This window comes from Girardinichthys multiradiatus, chromosome 21 (assembly GCF_021462225.1).
Source record: "Girardinichthys multiradiatus isolate DD_20200921_A chromosome 21, DD_fGirMul_XY1, whole genome shotgun sequence".
Lineage (NCBI taxonomy): Eukaryota > Metazoa > Chordata > Actinopteri > Cyprinodontiformes > Goodeidae > Girardinichthys > Girardinichthys multiradiatus.
This window is the reverse complement of record NC_061813.1, coordinates 24,232,082-24,254,680: the sequence shown is the minus strand read 5'-3', so window position 1 is coordinate 24,254,680 and position 22,599 is coordinate 24,232,082. Positions and strand designations below refer to the sequence as shown.

The window sequence follows — 22,599 nt, the reverse complement described above, 5'->3', positions numbered from 1 at the left end:
GCATCAACCAAAAGTCCCTCTAATACTCATTCATATATTTCTGATGTAAAATGAGACAGAAATCTCTTAATAGGCAACAAAACATGTTAAAAGGAGTATTACACTTGTAAAGTAAAATGTTAGGTTTCTTTGGTTTCTTTGCATTTAAAAGAAAATAGGGTACATCTGTTGTTTATACTTTTCTCAATAATCGATGAAAAAAAAAATTATCAAATTGTTATATTTCTTCCAGCTTTTTGCAGGTTTCCACTGCTACTGTGACGGGTAATCTTTGGTGACAATGAAGTCCCTGGAAGACCTTCTTGCCATCACCCTAATCTTAGCTCCCTCCAGATATTATGTAAGAAATTCAGGTCCAGACTCTGCCCCCCCTGCCCCCTCAAAATGTTAATATTGCTTCCAGTCTGAAGAAACATGCTGTTAAAATTAAGAGATTACTTTAAACCTAAATATTCCAGAGGTATGGATAACTTTGGGCTCCACTATATCAAAGTTCTGTCCACGTTTTTCATTAAACATGTGTTGTATTTTATAGTATGGTGCTTCCCATACAGTCTTTCTGTGTTTCTGTAAAAGTCTGAGATTAGGCAGTTCGAACAACCATGTTTATTTACAGGCACTTAAACAAATTGAAACTTATGGATCCGAGCTGCAGAATAATTCCAGGAACTCAGACATGATACCCCCTAAAAGGCAAGCGCAACGTAAAGTTTAAAATCCGCGTGAGGAAATTAAGTAATAACACAAACACATAATTAGCGCTAAACATAAGTATTTTTTTATTTAGCTAATGAGTTACCAAGAGGAGAAAACTATCACATTTTTGCAGTTGATGGTTGTTTTTTGGGTGAATCTGCCGTGGTCGATTAGCTGACGGTGCAGTTTCTCCCAAAAAGTTCAACGAGTTATTTAAACACAGGCAGCCCGACTGAGCCTGGAGTACAGAGTACATCAGAGCAAAGAAAGTCACCAGCTCTTAACTCTGGCAAAGCAGTGGATTTCCTCCTCAGACAAATGCACTTCAGAATGACAGAATCACAAGAAAAAAGATTGTAAGAAAACACAAAAGGTGCATAAGCTGGCATTTCACCAGCCAGCTGCATAATCATAAGCTTTTCATACACAGAAAAAGATGCAGAAAGAAAGGGGGAAAGATAGGTTAGACCCTATGATTGGTACGATTCCCAATTATTCCATCCCAAACCCGTCATTTTCAGTAGTCTCAATCTGGGAGGATCAGATGGATCATTCCAAACTGAGCAATTTTCCACAGCTTTAATTCTCTTCAAGGCCAGATCAAGATCCCCAATATCCCAAACATTTTGAGGCAAATTCAAATAAAAAACACAAAGTAAAATCAATGACTTCTCTGGTTAATCTGTTAGAAGCTCACAAACAAAAACGAATAAAAAACAGAGTTAGATAGTTAAGGGTATTGGCAGACGCTGCTTAGGACTGAAAGTGCTTAAAAGACAGAGTTTCGAATAGATTCGCTCTTATTCTTGAGAGACATGAAAACGGAGTCTGTTGCACCAATCAACGGATACAGGATGAGTCCACCTAATGTCGCGTTCAACTGTTCAGATACATCGTCATCCTGGGAGGACAGGTCGCGACAGTCCCTCCATCGTGGGGTTAGGCTAATCTGATTTAAGGTCCTTCATCGTTAGTGTTGCGGTTCTAGCAGAGGGCTTGCGTGAAGGTTACTGTTTATTCCTGCTGCGCTCCTGGAGGAGGAAACAGAGAGATCAACAGGTAATTAATGGCATACATTCAGCATCATCACTGTGATTTAGACTTGGAGGTGAATCTCAACACCCATTCCTGCTAAATTTGATGCTTGCAGTTGGGATTGTACATAAAACCAATAAAAAAAAAGGCATGATTTAATACATAAATAAAAGCGTAATGAAAAGTATGCTCATGTACTGTAGATCTCATGCATTCATTTATTAAGTAGGCTCATTATGCACAAATTAGTTATCAACACAATGTAGCATTAAGGAGATCCCCAAGGGTCTATGTCATTTTATTTAGCAGCCTGCATCTTCCACCTACAGCAATAAAATACTCCATAGACCAATGGTGACCAATGTCAGTCTTTAATAAACAGTGTCCTGCAGGCTTTAGATACTTATCTGGTTCAACACAGAGATGCCTCTTAACCACTAGACCTTTTTAGATCATGAGGACATGCTAAAGAGGGGATTCATCCATTTGAATCGTCTCTGTTGGCGCAGGGAAACATCGAAAGCATGCAGAACACCGGCCCTTCCGGTCTGGGCAGTCAAGCATGGCCCCAATTGAAGCAGGCATAGATGCTTTTTATAGTGTGGGCCGGTGAATGAAATCAGTATCTTCATAACGTTTGCCAGCAGAGGGAAGCATGAAGTACTCTACAATGTCCAGGTAGACAGCTGTGCTGACTTTGAACAGATGAAATAGCTCCTGAAACCACCACTGACGGTGGAAACGTCACGCTGAACTTGAATTTTGTGCCTCTACACTCCTGCCTGAGACACCATAATTTCCAAATAAAATGCTAAACTTACTTTCAGTTGAAAAAACATAAAAAGAGGAACACATGTCTGCTTCAAGAATAGCTTAACACAAGTAAAGAGAGAGTTGTCACCCATAGAGGAAGGGCATATATTTCGCTGATGATAGTATCATAAATGTTGCTTTGACGATGCGCAGTTTTACATAAATGAGTATTCATGCTGTTTTGAAAAGACAGGAAACCGATGGTGCATACACGGTATTCCTCATCTGCAGAGTGCATGCCTCAGAAGCCAATCAGTGGACAGTATTTAGTCTTGTGAATCGCGACAGTCAAAACACAACAATCTTCTCACATTGAGGGACTATGCAGCAATATTCGGTCTCAGAGGATAATTTAATAGCGAGACCTGGGTCCACCTCACTAACCTGGAAATCTTTTGGTTTTGACAAGACTGACGTCGGTCCAAATAACGTTATATCCAAGATATGGCTAAATGTGGTCACCTTTAAGAGCAGTTCAACAACAGATCTGTTCCACCAATTGCGTACAAGCATACAGAAGAGTATGAGGATTATGTAAAACTATGCGACTCCACAAGCACGACTATAGCCAAAGAAGACAAGTAAATCTGCACAACACACTCAGTAAACCCTTGCCAAGTCATTCAGCAAACACTTACCATATGACAAAGCAAGTAAACATTGGCGGGACATCACGAATGACATTACTAATTTCATAGCCAAGGAAATGATGGCGATTGAATTGGTGGACAGGAAAGGCTTCAGAGAACTTTTTAACATCCTTGATTCCAGATACAAGTTTTAGTCAAAACTGCTCTACCAAAAATATACAAATCAACTCGCAAAACACTCACGGAGAGACAGCAAAATGTGTCGCACTTTGTACAAACATCGATTTGTGATCGAGCAGGACCTCAGAGCGCTACCCGTCTTCGACAGTGCACTTTATTGATAAATCCTAGCTACTGAAGAGCTACAGCTTGCAGACATCCGACTTTCCGCAGGTCCACACAGGTGACACCATTGCACTTGGTTTGAAAGATACCCTCGCTACAAGGTCACTAAAGGAAGAATGCATGGCATGCATGACAACCGACAATGATGCCAACGTCAGTGCACTCTGGATCAACAGCTTCACCAGGCTGCCATTTTTTGGCCACCGGCTTCATTTTGCTATCTTCACACTGACACTTAAGATCTCTATCATATTACTATCATCATTAATAAGCTTATACTCACCATTATCATTATTAGTGATAGTAGCAGTTAACAGCAGCAGTACTGGTAGTAGTAAGAGTGGGCTGTTTTTATATAATTTTTCCCCAGAGAGGAGCATGTGTGATCCAAAAGTGGACCATGCCACCGGAGTTTGTAAGAAGGTGGCAGCAGTTTTCTCCAACAGCTGGAAAATGAAGAAAGTCCCAAATGATGCTCAAGAACTGGAGCTTCCAACCCACAAACTAATAACTGACTTCATCCATCATGTGCTGGGTGCAGACGGAACGCACCGTCATCTCAATCCAACCTGGCAGGACCTTTAGGTGCTAGAATCAGAAAGCAAAGCCCTTGGTCCACCGTTGGAGCTTACCGATGCACTTTCAGGTGAGAGTTCTCACAGTGTCTTACCTCAAACCTCTCCTGTCATTGTTCAACAGGTCCGGGCAGTTGAGTCTGAGGACACAGACCTGACCAAAACAATCAAAGAAACCATTCTGTGCTACCTGACCACAAAATACAAAGATGACACAGACCTCTGACGTTTGGCATCTACACCCGACCCCTGCTTCAAAAACAGTTACAATGATGATGACCAGGTTGAAGCAAATTCATCAACAATCATCACTGAGCTGCTAGCCATGGCAACAGAAGAAGACGTTTCACAATCAAAGATGCGGTTATGACTCTCGATTACGCAACCTGTTCTTCCACACTTTTTTCTTCCACTCAACTTTCCAATATGTTTAGATAAAGCACTCTTTGACAAACTAACTTCTTTAGCAATGACCTTTTGTAGTTGACCTTACTTAAGGAGGGTGTCATTGACTGTGACAGATATCTGTCAAATAAGCGGTCTTTCCCATGATTAAACAGGCAATAACTATTCTGTACTAAACCTCCTTCTTTTAATACAGGAAGGCTTTTTTATTAAGTCATTTTGGAATTTTCTGAGAGAGACTTTAGTTTTTCTTTAGTTGTAAGGCATAATCATCAATTTAAAAAATAAAACCTTAAAATATATCACACCATATGCAATGAATGCACGTAATAAATGTATTATTTAATAGCTGTAATAAATTAACATTTCAGTCATATTTTAGCTACCTGAGATGCACTTGGAGGTTTTGCTTTGCTTAAATGTAGAGAAAATATGAAAACAATAACTAACACATTTTAAATTCCTAAACATAACTAGAAGTCCTAAAAACCTTTGAAGGTAACTCTTCATTTCCTACCCAGGTTAAAAATAAAGCATTTTAAAAGAGAATCAATATTGCCATTAGCCAAGAATGCACCAAACGGAAGCCTGTAATGGCTAAATGTCTCGTTGTGTGACTTTGTATTACCTCAGCAAGTACATTTATAAGTGCCACATTTAAGGCTGATCTACTTGCAGAAATAAAATCCAGTGTTCAAAATGGTTTTCATTTGCTTGGAGTGGCGTAAAAAGAATATTGTATCCTTATTAGCATGGAGGGAGCACTTTCTTTTCATCTGACTCCTTTGTTAGACATTAGCCTGGAACAGACAAGATTGCTGTTGTCTCTTAGGTGTAGGTTGGGTTTAAAATCAGGTGGGTAGAATTTATGCTGCAAGGTTTTACCAAATCACACACCCAGTTGGTGTGGGAATTGGAACATTCAGTTACTAAAACATTTTGCTAACTGCAAGTTTCAGTTATATGTTCACAGGATTTATTTTTTTTATCTCTTAAAGAGCAATCACAGCGTTGGTATGTAGTCTCGAAGGGAAATGTGTTCAAATTTAAATCCAACTAGCCACAACATCAAAGGCACTGACAGGTGAAGAAAATAAAACTACTCATCTTGTTTCAGTCTAAAAATTCATACTGGGAAATGCTGGCTCCATGCATCCATGTTGTTATTACGCCAACACAAGGCAGCCAACTAACCCAGCGAACACAGCCCCTCCATGGCAACAGCCTCCCCCGACTCTAGTCTGCAGCACTGCAAAAACTACTCAGGAATGCTTGCAGGGAACACAACAAACACCCTATGGTGCTGACAGCAAGAGATGCAATGGAAGAAGCCTTATCTATGGAGATCCTAAACTGCAACCCACAAGACCTCGAAGGTCCACTGCCAACATTTATAAGCATGTAAGTACTAACAACCTGATTGGTGATAGCTGGCTTTCAGTGCTGTATTTAAAGGACATATATTATTAGGGAGGTGGTTTTAATGTGGCTGAACAGAAAACATCACTTCTGGCATTTAAAGCAAGATGATCGATTTTGGAGAAAAGGGTTCCCACAGCATGATGCAGCCACCAATGCCCCTTTGCCACTATTCCCTACTTAGAGCAATTCGCTACGGTAGACTCACTTTTTCAGCTTTTTCATTAGTAACGGTAATGTGGAACCGTTATTATTTTTGTACGTGCTTGCGGCTCCAACAATATTCTGGTGTCACGTTTTCAGTGCAACTCAGAAGTTGCACGTTGGCCACCGATTGGGTGGGGAGCATTGTCAGGAGTTTCAGCATATTTTAATAACTAATATCTTAAAATGTTAAATTATTGTACACTGAACTTATTGTGTATATGACCTCTACAGCAAGCTAGCATTGGGTAGCGTTAGCACTGCTTTCCGCTCTCTCTCCTGTACTGATACACAGTGCTTCGGGTCTCGCTGGCCAGAACCTTCTCAGGCTCTCGTCTTTCTCTCCGAGTCGAACAACAGCCATAAAAGGAGCAGCAGTCTAGGCTGTTATGTTTTTTGTCTCTCTATCCCATCACTTCAAACCATGGACCGCCTTGCTATTAACGATCCCGTGGCCATGGAGATGGTACTCAATTGTAATGTAAAGTGAATCAAACCATGATAAACTGACCCGATCCAAATGGAAATGGGGCACGTGTAACAATGGAGATGGTGTGTTCAGGGTGATGTGCAGTTTTTGTTTTGTGCTCACAGGTGTACTCTATTTGCTAATTAGGGGATTTCTGAAGACAATTGGTTGTGCTGGATTTTATTTAGAGGTTTCAAAGTAAAGTGGATGGAAAACAAAACAATGCCAGAAGTTTCGGTATTTCGTAGTAAAAAACATTTTGGAAACTAAACATACTTTTCCTTTCATTTCATAATTTTGCATCACTTTGTGTTTGTCTATAAAATTAAATCTCCACAAAATGCACTAAAGTTTGTAGTTGTCAACAAGACAGAATGTTGAAAAGAACAAGGAAATCTTTTTGCAAGGCGCTGTTGGGGACATTTTTGTGTTAATGACAAATAACTAAGTGGAAAAACAAATCCATCACTAAGGTAAAAATGTCCAGAACATGGTTTGCTTATGTTAAAACAACCATGGCAAGTCACCCGACGGTCATTAGTTAGACAGCAGAGGTAAATGAGTTTAAAGTTCCCAAGGAATGCACTAACCAAATATTCAGTCATGTTTACACTGTCAGGAGTCTGCTGCAAGTCTCACGTAGTCAGGGATAAAAGGAGGCAGTTATCCTAAACAAAACATCACATTGTTCCTGCAGTGTCAAATATTCAATGGCTTGGTATAAACTACAAGACGAATGCTATAAGGTGTCATATGAAGAACGGCACTGGTAAAAATGTTTTGTGGTTTTTTTTCCCCGTTTCTCAGTTGAAACAGTGTCCTCTTTGAGGGTGTCCATATCAGTTCTCTGGGAAAAACACTGAGAGACCCAGGCCCCAGGAGTAACCCAATCCCCAGATGGTCTGTGACTCCCGAGGACAAAAACCCTAATAAAATTTAATCTATACGAGGCCTGGAGCTCAAATCAATTTACATTCTTCAAGTTAAAACACAACCTGATCGAGCAATTCACCCAAAAATAAATTACACAATTCATTTCCTGATCAAGCTAATTAGCTAAATGTATTTTTCAACTAAATAAAGTTGTTTTTGAATCCATTCAGTTATGAAAGTTTGCATAAAAAGCTGCACAGCACCAGTTGTGGCAAAAGTAAAAGTCCATAACAAAATTTTAATGCAAGGTTATCTTTCCAACCAAAACCAGAAACAAAAAAACTCTTGGGATGGGGTTATGAGAAGGTGTTGTTGTGCAAGTCAGACATCTCTGAAAGGCTGAATCGGACAGGCTAAACCACAGGCAACGATTAACCTTGTCAGGTGAAGAAGGGCGAGGCCTCGACCTGCGCCGGTCCTGTCATGTAATGAGGGTCAGGGATACAAAGGCAGCACAGCTCGACGCCTGCGCGACGCGGGATGAAACTGGCTTGCTACTGACAGTTTGTTTTCAGGAGCCTGAAAACATTGACTTGAAATATTTATGAGCAAGGAACCTAGTGCATATTAACAAGCTCGGCAACACGGAGTCAATACAGCATTAGTGGACCGCCAGCAGTTGGAGAAAAAGAGGGAGGGGGTCGTGTGTGACGTTGCCATGGGACATTCTTCCAAGATCCCCTCTGCTGATGTTAAACTGACTGGTTTTTGATTATGGAAGTTCATAATGTATTCTGCAGAAAAACTTTAAAAATGAAACTCTGGTAACTATGCCAAGGCATGTTTGAACCGGTTTGGAGCCTGGGAGCTTATGTTGTTAAAAGGCTAATAAAGCATGTGGAGCCTGTGGATGGTGGGGAGGGCTTGATGTTCAAAGGCAGATCAGAGCCTACGTCTGCCTTTGTCTGGAAAAAAGGAATGCCAGGAATGTGGGTTATTTCAGGAAACCCAACAGTCATCTAACTGCACTTGGGTGACTCTTCGCAATCTTAACCGCGCCGAATGGCTGACTCAGGGTTCCCTGAACCTGCTCATGTTAATGATGAAGCGTCAATCTACGGACGGGTTTTGACGAAATTCCACTTAGTGCAGACTGTCGATGCAGCCGCAAGATGTTGCAACATCATATCAAGTGGAACGACAGCAGCTGATTACATTTACAACAACAGCCGGTGAAAATTCAGAAATACCTGGCCAGTTTTTGAAATCAAGGCCTTACAAATTAAATCAGGAATACAAAGGGGCTGTTTGTAAAGGGGACAAACACTAAAGCCCATCAAAAATGTGTCCCTATAACTTTCTACTAACTTTCTAATAACTTTCTACAGGCTGAAGTCCAGTAACTGGTCGCATCTTGCCGCACGCAACCAAAAGTGTGTTAAAGGTACAAATGGATGCATGGAAATTGACATGTTGCACAGTGGGGCTCCGGATATGTGTTCCCCTTTAGGCTCTATAGAAGCTAATTTATCTCACCTTCCTCAAAGCCTCCTCCTCTTCCTGACGTTTCTCATAATGTGCAAAGTCATCAAAGATGGAGGTGGTATGCTTGTAAGTGGCAATAACTTTAAGCACTTGTTTGGCCTTCTCCAGAGGCACTTCCTGAGTGTCCCTGGAGTTGGTGACTGGCTTGTTGTCATTGTTCTCCAGCCGGATGTGACGCAGCTGGTTGTTGGGCACATCCTTGATGAAAATCCACTTCACCTCAAACTTGCCCTTCCACTTGTCCTGAGACCAGACGCCTGCGTAGGCGTTGTAGTCCACTGGCGAGCGCATCTCGGCCATGCCGCAGAAGTGCCCGCTGCCGTTGACACTGAACAACAGGTATAAGGGTCCCTTGTTGCACAGCGAACGATAAGCACTGTCCAGGCGCTTGTTCCCGTGTTCTGTACTGCACCAGATAGAGTACTTGATTGAACGGTGGATGTCATCTTCTGAGTAGCTCTTGATAATGAAAACACGTCCATTTTTCAAGCTCCAGTCAAAGTCTTTGGGGTTGTAGTTGTTGATAGTACGGAGTTTCTCCAGCACAGGGTGAACTTCTCCGGAGCAAGGGGAGGCACTCAGTGGAACTCCGCCACCAAGGCCAAAGCCCTCACCACGGTTCCTGGGGGCAACCCAACGGTTGGGGGGTGGGCCAAGCTGCTGAGGTTGTTGTTGATGAAGGTGCTGTTGGAGACCAGGTTGGGAAGAGAGGTGTAGGTGGGGAGGGCCGTGGGGCAGAGGCTGGGGGTGTTGGGGTGATTGGATAGACTGGAGTTGGAAGGGTTGGTGTTGATGCTGGGGTTGGTGTTGAGGTTGAGGGGGCAAGGGGTTCTGCAGTAAGGGCTGGGGCTGAGCTATGAGTGACGGTTGCACCAAAGGTTGCGGGGGCATCATAGTCTGAGCTAACTGGGGTTTGTTTAAAGAGCCCTTATCATCCCAGGTACCAATGTTCATATTGTGCTTAATAGGGGGTGGGGGAATGGTGGCGCCACCCACCATCCCCATGTTGGCTTTGGGTTTGACCTTGGGCTGGGGTTTTGCTGGCTTCTTGGCGATTGCTGCCCAAGTGGCGGGTTTGGGTGCAGACGAGTTGACAGATGGAGGGAGATTATTGGCTGCCGTACTGTTCATGCCCACTGTGCCTCCTACTGGGGAGCCAACGCTTTTAGTGACAGCTGCCACCATGTCTGCACCCAGTTTTAGCCCAGTCATACCCTGTTCAATGCTGTTCAGCACTGGGACCTTACTGACCTGGGAGTCACTTCCAAAGCCTGCCTGTCCATCTGTTATTGCCCGACCCAATGAGCTGGGGGCGTAGCCATAGCTGTTACTGTAGACTGAGCTCTGAGTTGACTGACCCTGAGAGACACTGGTACCCCAGGTAGAAAAGTCTGCACTACCAGGAAAGAAGTTGAAGCCATGCTGCCCGAGGAAGGGAGGGGTGTTTCCTAGGGCTCCCGGCTGGCTGAAAACACCATCAGGGATAAAGTGCGGCTCCCCATTGCTCATCTGTCCATAGGTAGTAAGGTAGGGCATGGGTGGATCTCCAGCTGTGGACCAAGCAGCCTCTCCCAGAGAATAAGGAAAACCAATGGATGGAGCATAGTAGCTGGGCATGTAAGGATCTGACATTGGTGGATAGCTGTTACTCTGCATGCCACAGAAAGACAGAAAATATAAAATATTATTCAAAAGACAGAAGCTAACTGACAGAAGCTAACATTTTAATACTTCTTTAACCAACAGTTGTATGGAACAAATATTCACATTCAGTAACCCATAGACCTTTTCCACAACTTATTGATGTTGTGGTTTAATGAGAAGCTCTGTTCATATGAATCCACCATAGTTTGTACTAATGGACAACATTTCAGTGTTCACCTACTGATATTACCATCTCAGACTTAGAGGAAATGGCAAACATACCAGTATCACTGTCAGCATAGTTTGGTTTTAAATAGAACATTTCATACTTGTTGTTCCTTAGAGCAATATATAGTTTGAAATAAAAAATAGCCCCAACACCACAATACAGTGAACATATTCCACAGAAAGCAAAGGCCCTAAACTGTATAAAGCACCTCTTTCAAAGAAGAAGCTTTACTTTTACTCCCCGACTATGATTAAACACATTATTATTATTATTATTATTATTATTATTACACCTACAAAGTGGATAGACTGAAATTTTAAAATAGAATTGAACAGTAACCTGATCATTTCACCTTTTTTGACCATTAAGCTGAACAATCAAGGCAAGCTGAGGTTTTTGTGATACAGTCCCTTGCAAAATGAGTCATACCTCTTCAACATTTCCACGCCATGTTTCAACTACAGACATTAATGTATTCTATTGGGGTTTTATGTGACAGACCTACACAAAGTACAGCACGTCTGACGTGATAGAAATCTGAAAAGTGCTGTATGTATTTAGACCTCCTTACTCTGATTACCCTAAATTACCTCCAGCGCAACAAATTGCCTTCTGAAGTCAACTAATTACTAAATAGCAAATTAGTAAAGCATTACTCACCACCCTCACAGTGAAACATGGTAGTAGAAGCATCATGCCGATTTTTTTTTTCTTTCAGCAAAAAAACTGGTCAGGAGTGATGGGAAGAAGGATGGAGCCAAATATGGGTCAATTCTAGAGGAAAACTTGCTAAGGGCTCCAAAAACACTTAAAGCTGACTCAGAGGTGCAACCTCCTACAGAAAATCTACCCTAAACACCCTACTCAACCTTAAACAACCGCTGTGGCTGTAATTGGGTGCATTTACATTTGTGTTGTTCAAAATGTTCATTAATGCACAATGTCCCTCTTCAGTAAATGAAATGAAACATAGAGCCAGAAATGGTTTATATTAAAGTATATTCATGTTCAAATTGCCCGGTTCAAGTGTTGACCTAAATCCAACTGGATATCTGTTGCACAACTTAATCTAACCGAGCTAACTGTAGTTTCTAAAATTCGCAAATCTGGTTGAGAAGTTGCAACTTCAATAAAGATGGTTCCACAAAGTACTGTCTCAGGGGAACTGAATACAAGTGAATGCCACACTTCTCTGATTTTATTTGCAGAGATTTGCAGTGCTACTTTGTGTTGGTCGGGTTCGACGGATATGAATAATATCTCAAAGCACTGTATGCTGTAATCATGTACTATAGAGAAAAAAAAATCTATAATGAGACCCCTTAAAATAAAACTAGGAATTTGCAAATAAGCATATAGCAGGTTGTTTTAATAGAAATACAAACGGGGAACTCATTAAGTTGGAAAGTTTGATTTGTCAAGGTGAATGTATGAAAAATACTTGTGAAAATAGCTGTGGAAACCCTAATTCTAATTTAAATACTGTATATTTTAAAAGCAAATTACCTGATTTGTCTGGCCGCTTAGATAAGGCTCAAATTCATCATCATTCACACCATCCTTTTGATGCATGGATCCGTTTTGCACTAAATAAATAAAAAAATAAAAAAGAGAAAAGCTAATATAAGTAATTAAAAGTAGCTGCATTCCCTAAACAGTCGTGATATCAGCGGGTAGGTTTTGATCATAGGTGTGTCGTGTCAACAATGCTCCAGGCTGCAGTTTGGACTCCAGTTTAACAACACCGTCAGCAAGTAATAGCATAGTATATCATAACCTGCAGCGGCAGAAACCCCCAGTCAAAGCGTTACCTTTATTTCCTTGTCCTTTGGTTCTCTGAAACAACAAGAGATAACAGCAGGAGACATTAAAACACACCAACAGGGCAGGATGAATCCTACAAATATAGCACCGAAGTAAGAGCTTCTGCCCGGATGTTAGCATTTACAGGTTGCTTCGTCTTACTAACCGGATGTCAAACGCTCTGACAAGCAGTAAACGGTGCCGCATTGGCAACCGGCTGCAGCCGGTGTAGGTTGGCAGTACAGTCGGCCTACCTTTCAGCTAACAACCACCACATATCATACTTTGTTGCCTGTTTGATTGGGTACAGCAAACCCGTCAAACTGCAGTCCGTAAAGTTTTATTTCGCCTTCAAAGCTAGCTTTCAGCACAGCTACACGAACCTGATCGACTGTGGTCGCAGACATCCTCCAGGAACCGAAACTGCTCGCTGTTTGTCAGACTGTCCGCGGCTTCTCTCTCCCCCCCCCTGCTTGCTCGTCTCTGTTTCTGCACTTCGGTGCTTGCTTTCCTGGTTCGTCGCTCCTTCTCGTCCAATCACTCCGTGGACGTTTTCAAGGCGGCGTTTTTCCGCTGCCGGGGTTAAGAGCTGACGACGACCAGCCTCTTCCAGCTGCTTCAGGCGACTCTGTGTCTGCTGATGAGAAGGCGTTAATCAGCACGTCAGCGAGTATTGTTAGATCAGTCAATCTGAAAGTGACTGGAATATCCCCGACCATAATCCACAATGGCGGATAGGCTCTTTACTCCCGCTTCCGTTCCGTTCTGTTGCTCCGTGACCTTCCGCCTGTGACGCTTTGAGTCATGTTACAAACTAACGCTTCACATGACAGTCACAAACACATGTAAACTTTCCTGCTTCTGCTTTTTATCCTTTCTTTACGGTGTTGTTTCAGTCACTCAGCCTACTATCTCACATACTAACTGATAGCAAAAGGACAGCTTCCTGGGGGCTTACAGGCATCTGTCTACTGACCTCCTGGATAGATGTCTGCAATGAGATGCAACATAAAACTACAGAACAGTATGGAAAGCCAAAAGTGCCAGAACCATAAATAACTTGATCATAAAATTCATACATACATCTCAAACAAAAACTCATAAAACAATACATAAAACACTCAGTATGAGTTTTACATGGAAAAAGACACACACAAAAACAAATAAATAAGGGGACCAATGTGTAGCTGTGATCCAAGGAGGAGGATTTTTATGTATGAGTGCCTAATTTAATTGTTTTACTGTAATTGTTTTTGAAAGGTTGGGTATTGGTCACATACTCCGACGTGGGGGGGGGGGTATATTCCAGGTCCCTTAAGAGATACTATGAACTATCTAACTAAATATGGTTTGTCAATACAAAACAGTCTACTGTCACAATCCAATAAATAAATATTGGATTAAATGCATAGATAGTCATAAATGTGATATTTTACATTACATTTACATGAAAAAAGCCAATTAGGATTTTCAGTGTTCATTTTTTGTGTCAGTAATATAATTCTATATTAAAAACCTGAAATGTTTTTTGTTTTTTTTTATATGTACTTTTTCAAAGAGTTTTTCACATGTCCACTATGTATGTGTGGCACTTCACAAAAAGGAAATGAGAGCCGCAGTAATGGGGGCACTGTGCCGGTCCGTTATGGTGAAGAGAGAGCTGAGCCGAAAAGTGAAGCTCGCGATTTACCGGTCGGTCTACGTTCCTACCCTCACCTATGGCCATGAACTTTTGGGTCATGACCGAAAGAACGAGATCCCGGATACAAGTGGCTGAAATGAGCTTCCTCCGTAGGGTGGCCGGGCACTCCCTTAGAGATAGGGTGAGGAGCTCGGACATCCGGGAGGAGCTCGGAGTCTGCTCCTCCACATTGAGAGGACCCAGTTGAGGTGGCTCGGGCATCTGTACCAGATGCCTCCTGGACGCCTTCCTCAGGTGGTGTTCCAGGCATGTCCCACCGAGAGGAGACCCAGGGGACGGCCCAGGACACGCTGCAGGGACTATGTCTCTCGGCTGGCCTGGGAACACCTTGGGCTCCACCCGGAGGAGCTGGAGGAGGTGTCTGGGGAGAGGGACGTCTGGGTGTCTCTGCTGAGTCTGCTGCCCCCGTGACCCGGTCCCGGATAAAGCGGAAGACGACGAGTACGAGTAGATTTGCTACAGTTGAAATATTTTTAAGAGCAACATAGCCAATTTAAACGTTAAAATCTCAATGAAAATATAGCCTGTGATGCATACTGTCAACTTATAAGATCAACTGCAATATCCTCCCTCCATAAAATAAATAGTTACAATTTTAACAAATACATTAGTCACTAGTTGTTATTTGATGTTACCAAAAGTTTTTTCTGTAAGGGTGCTATAGACTGGACAGATATCTGAGAGGTGCTTGGCTTTTCTCATTGACCATACACATTCTAATGTTATAACTTGCACTGGCTGTCCAGTTGGTGGCATTCTAAGAAGTGGCACACAGAGTTCGTTGGAGTAGCTCATGTCTTTAGGTAATCAACACGCAGATCAAGTGTATTTCCTCTATTTCTTTAAAATTAAATTCATAAACAATATTTATATATTGTTAATTTTGTTCTGCTGCATGTCCAATAACACCTGTGCCACACAGTATAAAAGATCAGGTGGCGTTAGTAGTTATAAAACTGTAAAAGGATTTAATGTTCCAAACTTAATTTGATTTAGAGTTTTAGCATGCTATTGTCTTATGTTTAAAAATCTTCATAGGCGTGTCTCTTTATCTTTCGATTGTCTCTTTTGTTGTCACCTTTCATTTGAAGTTCCCTTTGTGTCCACTTTATGTCTTGGAGTGCTTCTACATCTGATTGTCATTGCATTGTGTTTTTGTATTGTCACGAAGGAACCTGTTCAGATTTCTGTCCTTAAATAGGCTGCATACAAAGAAACAGCCTCCCTGGTAAGGCCTACGCCAGGGTATTGGAGAGGATAAAGCGGAAGACGACGAGAACGAGGACAAAGAAACATATAAATATCTGTAAACAGTTTATAGTGAAAGTAATATCACAAATTTTATTTAGCTTGCCACATATTCCAAACTTTAATGCACATCTTAGTTCCAATCAGAAATTTGTAAACACTCATGATTAATTTTGGCCCTTTAAATATAATATACATCTACAGTGAAATTTACAAAAATTACACACATCTTGGACATATAAATACCCCCACTAATATTTGGTTAAATCTCCTAGCAAGTGACAGAGATACAACATGCTCTTTGTAGATATTAACAAGTTCCTGGCATAATTCTGGCTGGAAATCTGATCACGCTTCTTACCAGAAACTGTAGAGCTCATTTACACTGGTTGGTTTCATAGCATAGGCCTGGCTTTAGAGATCAGTCCTCATTAGGGCCATTTAGGAAATTAAATTCAAACCTTCCAAAATTAGCTTTGGGGCAAGCTTTATATTATCATAGACTGAGAAGGTGCGACCACAAAAGGAGCCATCGCTCCAAAATCAACACCTTCAAGCTCAATTGAAATATGCAGCTCTGCTCAAGGCCTTCTGCCTTACAGAAAGGGTCAGACAGGATAAAAGCTGAGCTATTTGGCCACAGTAAAAATAAGCTTTTTTAAACGAGTCAATGTAACTGTTTAAGAACATAAGAATGAAGCCCACTGTGGATGGAACAATGAAGATGTTTAATAACTTCAGAATCTTTCAACATCACTTTAAATCAGCCTCACCCCTATAAACTGCTTCAGCGTGACATATACTGCAATGAAAAATTTGATTACTTTAAATCTTTTTTCAACATCTTCATTGGGGTTCTGTTTAGGGTACTTTATATGATTTTAACACATTGAAGTGAACCCTTACACTCCCATTTACTGGTGCTAAAAATCGTTACACCTCTTATGAAAACTGTTTCACAGGCATTTCCCGCAAGCAGCTTCAGAATAATGGAGACCCTCACTGTAAAGCACTTCAATTAGAAACGAGAGTTGCTGCAGTTTCTCTCGCGATACTTCGTCAGTGTTCGCGGAATACTATGGCTGCCGTGTCGCTGAGGTCCTGCCGCAGAGGACTTTCACTAATGTTGAGAAATGCAGGGGTCGCAGCTGTGCCTTCACAGCACCTACAAGGTTTGTACAATTGTTCTCTACCGTCAATATTAAATTTACAACGTTGATACGTAAGGCAAATGAGTTTAAATAAACCAGAGGGGGTGTGGCGACTGTGACGTCCATAAAAATGTAGGAAATGTGAACTAAAAGGCGTATTTTACATCTTCGAACTATCGCCACTGCTGTTCATTATTCTGATAACAATAGTGTTAACAGCTACTTAAATGTATTATAGTACTATTTGAACACGTTATGCGTTAATTAGCTTCAGTTCGGCGTGTAACGAGCTGAAATGTTGCCATGTTTGAACTAGTTTTCATAAACATGTCCACCAGTTTACTCTTTATCCACCACAGTTACATGTTTATGTTTTTTTTTTTTTTTCTTTTATGCTGCCCCTTAAATTATGAAACGTATTCTGGAGTAACAGCACTAATAACACTGTGTTATGTAGTTGACAGAAGACACAAATCTACAGTTCAGTTTGCATCCAGACCAGACCTTCCAAAGCTAGCCTACAGGAGGGTGAAGGGGAAGAGCCCAGGGGTGGTGTTTCTGCCGGGCTATGGCTCCAACATGAATGGGCGGAAAGCTGAGGCACTGGAGGAGTTCTGCAGGTCGTTAGGGCACTCATACCTCAGGTAAGTCCTGCCAAACCCATCAAAGAAGAAGGAGCAGCGCCTGCTTTGTACAGCTGAACAAGTTGTACATCAGAAAGACACTGATTCTGCGCAGCATAAATTTCATAGTTTCTTTGACAATATTTACTTGTAGAACTCTAAAATGTGAGCTCCACCTACTGTTTAAATCACAAAAAGTTCTGGTATTTTGTTTTTATGGGCTAAAGACAAAAAAACAAGTATTTTTACTATCACTTTTATTGTTATCACATTAGTACCACTAGATACTTCTAATGTAAAGTTTTTTCTAACAAAGTAGTACTTAGTTGGTTGATTACCAACAACTGGTCAAAAGGGCATTCAATCTCTAAAGCTATGGCTGAGCCCTGAGCAACATGGTCCTTGAGATCATAGAAATACTGAAGCTGCAGAGATGAGGTAGAGCTGCTGCTTTGCTGCTTAAAAAAAAGTCATTTGAGGTGCTTTGAAAATCGGGATGCCTTCTGGGCACGCTCCCCTAGGACTAGACCCCTGAGGAAGACCCAGAACCTGCTGAAGAGACTATACATCCCTTCTGGCCTGGGGATGTCTTGCGTTCTTCTGGAATCTACTAGAGATCATCATTGGGGAAAAGTGTGTCTGGTCTCTCACCTGGACCTTTTACCCCTGTGTCTCAATCTCAGATAAGCAGAACGTACTGGATGCTCAAAATGATTAATTGGAGGATTTTATCATCCAGCCTATCTAGTGTTAATTAGCATACAATGAATTCAAGGAGACATTCAAGGGAAAAGTGTAAAAAAAATATTGCTTGAGCTCAGGTTGACCACAGATTCTCATTGGTGTTAAGATCTGGGGAGCTTCTTGTCAGTCTGATCCAAAGTTTTAATGTTATGATCTTTAAACCGAAATTTCTTTACTTTTGTCTTGTGGGATGACGCAAGAAAATGCTGCATTGTTCTTGGAGGTTCTTTGGATCCCTGTCCATTCTTCCCATTAACGTTGTTGGTTATAACATAAGATTTGTGCATCAAAAATCCATTTTTGTTTGTCTTATATAATATTAATTTTATGAAAAATGATTTTGGATTTTCATTAGATGTAAGTCTTTATCATCAAAATTAACAGAAATAAACACATAGAATATATCACTCTGTGTGTAATGAATCTATACAATATATTAGTTTAACTTTTTTAAGTATTTTACTTAAATTAACATTTTGGTGATATTCTAATCTATAGAGATGTGAGGTAAGCAATGCTAGCTGATAGTTATTTTCAATTACTGTTTAAGCATCTGATCATTGTAACTACTTAAAACAAATGTAATGTATCATTAAAAAAATATGGTCAGCAAAAAATGTCACAATCTGCTCATACTTTACCATAATTTTACCCGCTACTACTCACTGGTGTCTGCTTTTCTGTTCTTCCAGGTTTGACTACACAGGACATGGGGCTTCAGAAGGGGAGTTGGCTGAGGGAACAGTTGGTACCTGGAAAAAAGATGTTCTCTTTGTGTTGGATGAGTTAACAGAGGGAACGCAGGTGGATATTTCTCATCCTCTTAAATTGTTTGATGGGTAATTTGTTAAATAATGAGAACATTTCTCAGTTTGTGGTCTCTGCTTTGTGGGGCACTTTAAGGAACATCCAGCTCTGCAGATTTTTATTAACAGTATGACGAGCATCTCAAACACATAAATGTTGATAATGCTGTTAATGATGGTCTAAAGTTAACAATCTTAGTTATTTTTATCAATAACTCATACAGTTTAATTAGTATATAGTCACCGTATCTTACCTAAAGGGAGCCCGGATTTTTGGAAATTGTTAGTATTGGTTTATCTCCAGGAAAACCTTCTGCATATAGATATTTTTTCACAGTGTGCAATTTACAGGGCAGGGAAAACATACAAAACACACATATGAGGAGGGGAAACCTAGAAATCTAATTTTCTTTATAAACCACACAGTGCCTTTGAAAATATTCACACTTCTTGAACTTTTTCACATTTTGTCACATTACAACCACACACTTTGATGTTCTTTACTGGGATTGTATGTAATAGACCAACAGAGAGTAATGCATAGAGCAAACGTTTCCTTTTTGTTGTTTTACCATTCCTCCTGAAGATGGCGCTGTTTTATCACATATGGTACTTGGACTCCATTGCCACTATGATATTGCATCAGTTTTCTTTTTTACTTTATGTTTTAAAATGGGTTATTTTAATTCATTTTGTGGTGTTTTTGCTTCTTCTTTGCAGATACTGGTGGGGTCCAGTTTGGGCGGTTGGCTCATGCTGCTGGCAGCCATTGCAAGACCAGAGAAGACTGCTGCATTGGTTGGCATCGCTTCTGCCGCTGATCACTTTGTCACATGGTTCAACTCTCTTCCATTAGAGGTGGGAACATGTTGGATCATGCTGTATATCTGCATTGTTTCAGAATATTTGTCTTCCTTTATTATTTCAGTGTGATCTCTCCATATTTAATCCTGCAGACCCGCAAGGAGTTAGAGGCCAAAGGGGAGTGGTCACTGCCCACCAAACACACAGAGGAAGGTGTTTACAAGTTCAGCATGGACTTCTTGCGTGAGGCAGAAAACCACTGTGTGCTTCAAAGCCCGATCCCCATAACCTGCCCCGTACGGCTCATTCACGGCCTCAAAGACGAGGACGTTCCCTGGCACATTTCCATGCAGGTCGCAGAGCGCGTCCTCAGCCCCGACGTGGACATCATTCTGAGGCGAAACGGCCAGCACCGCATGTCAGAGAAGGACGATATCAAGCTTATGGTCTACACTATTGACGATCTGATAGACAAGCTGACCACCTTGGTCTGAAGGGATAGAGGAGATATTCAGGATATTAAAATAAAGAGAAATCGACTGTTAACTGTGAAGGCAGCCCTCAAGGGGAAATAACCAAACAACAACATGTCCTGCCAAACGACATCTTTGATGCATAAGATTGGTTTTTTTCCTATATTTTCTCTCTCATTGCTACCAAGTCAACATGTCGTTAAGTTGCAAGCAATAATGAACCCTACAAAATTCAGGTTGCATTTGTATGTTTCATGTTGTATTAAGTATTATGTTGACCAGCCATATTTGCTGTTATTCTTACTGTTAGGCTGTTTTCCTTCTATCTCCTAGTAGACACACAGTTTTCCTGTGCCTTTTTATCCTCTTTTCATCTGTTATTTTTGCCAATAAAACCTCTGCACACTAGAGTGCAGGTCTGAAGTCTGTGAAATCCACACACATTTTACATAGCTGCACTGAATCAGTAAACATAATGTTTAAACACCTCCAGAGGGGATATTATACAGCACATGCCTACTATAGGAAAAACAAAGCTGTATTATTTCTATTCTATACTTTTAAGTACTACAAGAACATTTTTCTACCAGGTTTAAAATTTTAAATGAAGTAATTACAACTTTAGATGAACAAAAACCTCTGACCGATTACACCTTAAAACTGTTGATTTACCTCAACTAACGTGGGTAAGGACTCCCAACTTGAACTGTTGATAACAAACCATAATTTATTTTTATCACTAAAAACAAGAAACCCCTAAATTTTTACATATTAACTGAGGTTTGTAGAGTCTGAAATTTACAGTGCAGGTCAGAGGTTTACATACACTCATCATTGGCATGAATGGCATATTCGAAAGCTTTTAAAGATGCCTTTGGATCGTTATTTTTTCGATGGTTGAATTGTTATACAACACACTTAAAATTTAAAAACAGAACTTTGGTCAACGGTTATACACACACATATATATATATATAACCAAACAACGGCATGTTGCCCTGCCAAACGACGGGGGGTTTGTGCATATGTATGCAGCCCCTGTCAGTTGAATGTCCCATGAATCAGACATTTTTTTGCAGTCATTAAGAAGCTTCTGGCATATTGACAGCTGGATATTTGATCACTCTTCTTTCCAGAAATGATTGCTCTCTTAATTGTTGGGATACTAGCATGGAGACTGGCTTTTAGCCATAGTCTGTAGTCGTCACCACTCCGAAGGTTTAATATAAGACTGTTTTATCCATTCCAACACCAATTTTGATGCGTGTTATGGGTCATTGCCCTGCTGCAAAAACGATGTTTAAATGACCGTTTTGGGGTTGATTTATAGTGAATTTTAAGAACTAAAGGTAATCTTCCCCTTTGCTCTTCCTTTCATTTTGTGCGACCTACCAGCACTACTGGCAACAGAACACAATGCTGCCACCACCATGCTTGACAGTTGGTACAGCACTCTTTGGTTTTAAAGTCTCATCTGGACTCCTTCAAATATACTTCTCTTCATTGTGGCCAAACAGCTCAATCTTTGTCTCCTGTAACCTTAAATCTTTTCTTGAAGCTGTTGCTTTCTTGTTTGACACTCTGTCTATGTTGGTGTAAAACTCAGTAAAATAACAATGACATTTAGCTTCTGAAGTGGCCCGGGCTTAAAGCTATTGAAACTATTGACTGTGCTTAAGAACCAATTTCATTTAATTAAACCAACCAGTTCGAAAAAGGTATACTAGTTATGCCAATAACAGTAGAAAAATATGATCGGAATCAACCCAAAAGTTTTTTGATGGCTACAAAAACTGTGGTTTCTCTGCAACTTGTTATGAGGACATTTAAAAACCGATATGACGTACACTGTGAGAATTGTGTTTAGAAACATCTACCAACATGCTAGCCCCGGGGGAATTTTTCATTGCAGGTTTTCTAAACCTTGCACCTCATGTTCGTTTTCTAGAACGTCAACTCGTAGGAAGATTATCAAATGTGAAGAATGTTTCCTGAATATGCTCATACTTCAATTTAGTTTATTTATATAGCGCCAATTCACAACACATGTTGTCTCAAGGCACTTCACAACAGTCAGCTACATACATTCCAATTAATCGTAATCATTGAACAGTGCAGTCAGATTCAGTTATTTATTCAAATTGGATAAAAAGTTTTTCTGTCTAAAGAAACCCAGCAGATTGCATCCAGTCAGTGACTTGCAGCATTCCCTCCTCCTGGATGAGCATGTAGAGACAGTGGACAGTCACTGGTGTTGACTTTGCAGCAATCCCTCATACTGAGCATGCATGTAGCGACAGTGGAGAGGAAAAACTCCCTTTTAACATGAAGAAACCTCCAGCAGGACCAGGCTCAGTGTGAGCAGCCATCTGCCACGAGCGACTGGGGGTTTGAGAGAACAGA

The 22,599-nt window shown here is 40.9% G+C and overlaps 2 protein-coding genes across 4 annotated transcripts; one reads left to right on the top strand and one right to left on the bottom strand.

Moving 5' to 3' along the window:
* Positions 1 to 755: 755 nt before the first annotated feature.
* ythdf3 (YTH N(6)-methyladenosine RNA binding protein 3) lies at positions 756 to 13,619 on the bottom strand. 3 transcript variants are annotated; one of them, XM_047349509.1, is made up of 5 exons: positions 13,029 to 13,619; positions 12,654 to 12,678; positions 12,349 to 12,428; positions 8,961 to 10,619; positions 756 to 1,727 (listed from the first exon to the last, which is right to left on the bottom strand). In XM_047349509.1, exons 1-5 carry the CDS (start codon positions 13,050 to 13,052, stop codon positions 1,704 to 1,706), a joined length of 1,812 nt encoding a protein of 603 aa, XP_047205465.1. In that variant the 5' UTR covers positions 13,053 to 13,619; the 3' UTR covers positions 756 to 1,703. The 3 variants fall into 3 exon arrangements, with proteins under 3 accessions (XP_047205465.1, XP_047205463.1, XP_047205464.1); XM_047349507.1 differs by having other exon boundaries at positions 12,654 to 13,618; XM_047349508.1 differs by having other exon boundaries at positions 12,349 to 12,678; positions 13,029 to 13,618.
* A 2,993-nt stretch (positions 13,620 to 16,612) lies between these two features.
* Positions 16,613 to 20,606, top strand: abhd10b (abhydrolase domain containing 10, depalmitoylase b). Its single transcript, XM_047349923.1, has 5 exons — positions 16,613 to 16,767; positions 17,204 to 17,390; positions 18,806 to 18,917; positions 19,640 to 19,777; positions 19,876 to 20,606. The coding sequence occupies exons 1-5, from the start codon at positions 16,674 to 16,676 to the stop codon at positions 20,215 to 20,217; spliced, it is 873 nt and encodes a 290-aa protein (XP_047205879.1). The 5' UTR covers positions 16,613 to 16,673; the 3' UTR covers positions 20,218 to 20,606.
* Positions 20,607 to 22,599: the final 1,993 nt, after the last annotated feature.

What these genes read in the sequence shown, in the direction of transcription:
- ythdf3 (XM_047349507.1), bottom strand. Translation starts at nt 12,786, where the DNA reads ATGCTAACATCCGGGCAGAAGCTCTTACTTCGGTGCTATATTTGTAGG. An exon ending in TAAGCGGCCAGACAAATCAG is followed by an intron (nt 10,620 to 12,348) that starts GTAATTTGCTTT and finishes TGTGGCATGCAG; the next exon opens with AGTAACAGCTATCCACCAAT. An exon ending in AGGAGGAGGCTTTGAGGAAG is followed by an intron (nt 1,728 to 8,960) that starts GTGAGATAAATT and finishes TTCCTCCTCCAG; the next exon opens with GAGCGCAGCAGGAATAAACA.
- abhd10b (XM_047349923.1), top strand. Translation starts at nt 16,674, where the DNA reads ATGGCTGCCGTGTCGCTGAGGTCCTGCCGCAGAGGACTTTCACTAATG. An exon ending in TTAGGGCACTCATACCTCAG is followed by an intron (nt 17,391 to 18,805) that starts GTAAGTCCTGCC and finishes CTGTTCTTCCAG; the next exon opens with GTTTGACTACACAGGACATG. An exon ending in AGTTAACAGAGGGAACGCAG is followed by an intron (nt 18,918 to 19,639) that starts GTGGATATTTCT and finishes TCTTCTTTGCAG; the next exon opens with ATACTGGTGGGGTCCAGTTT.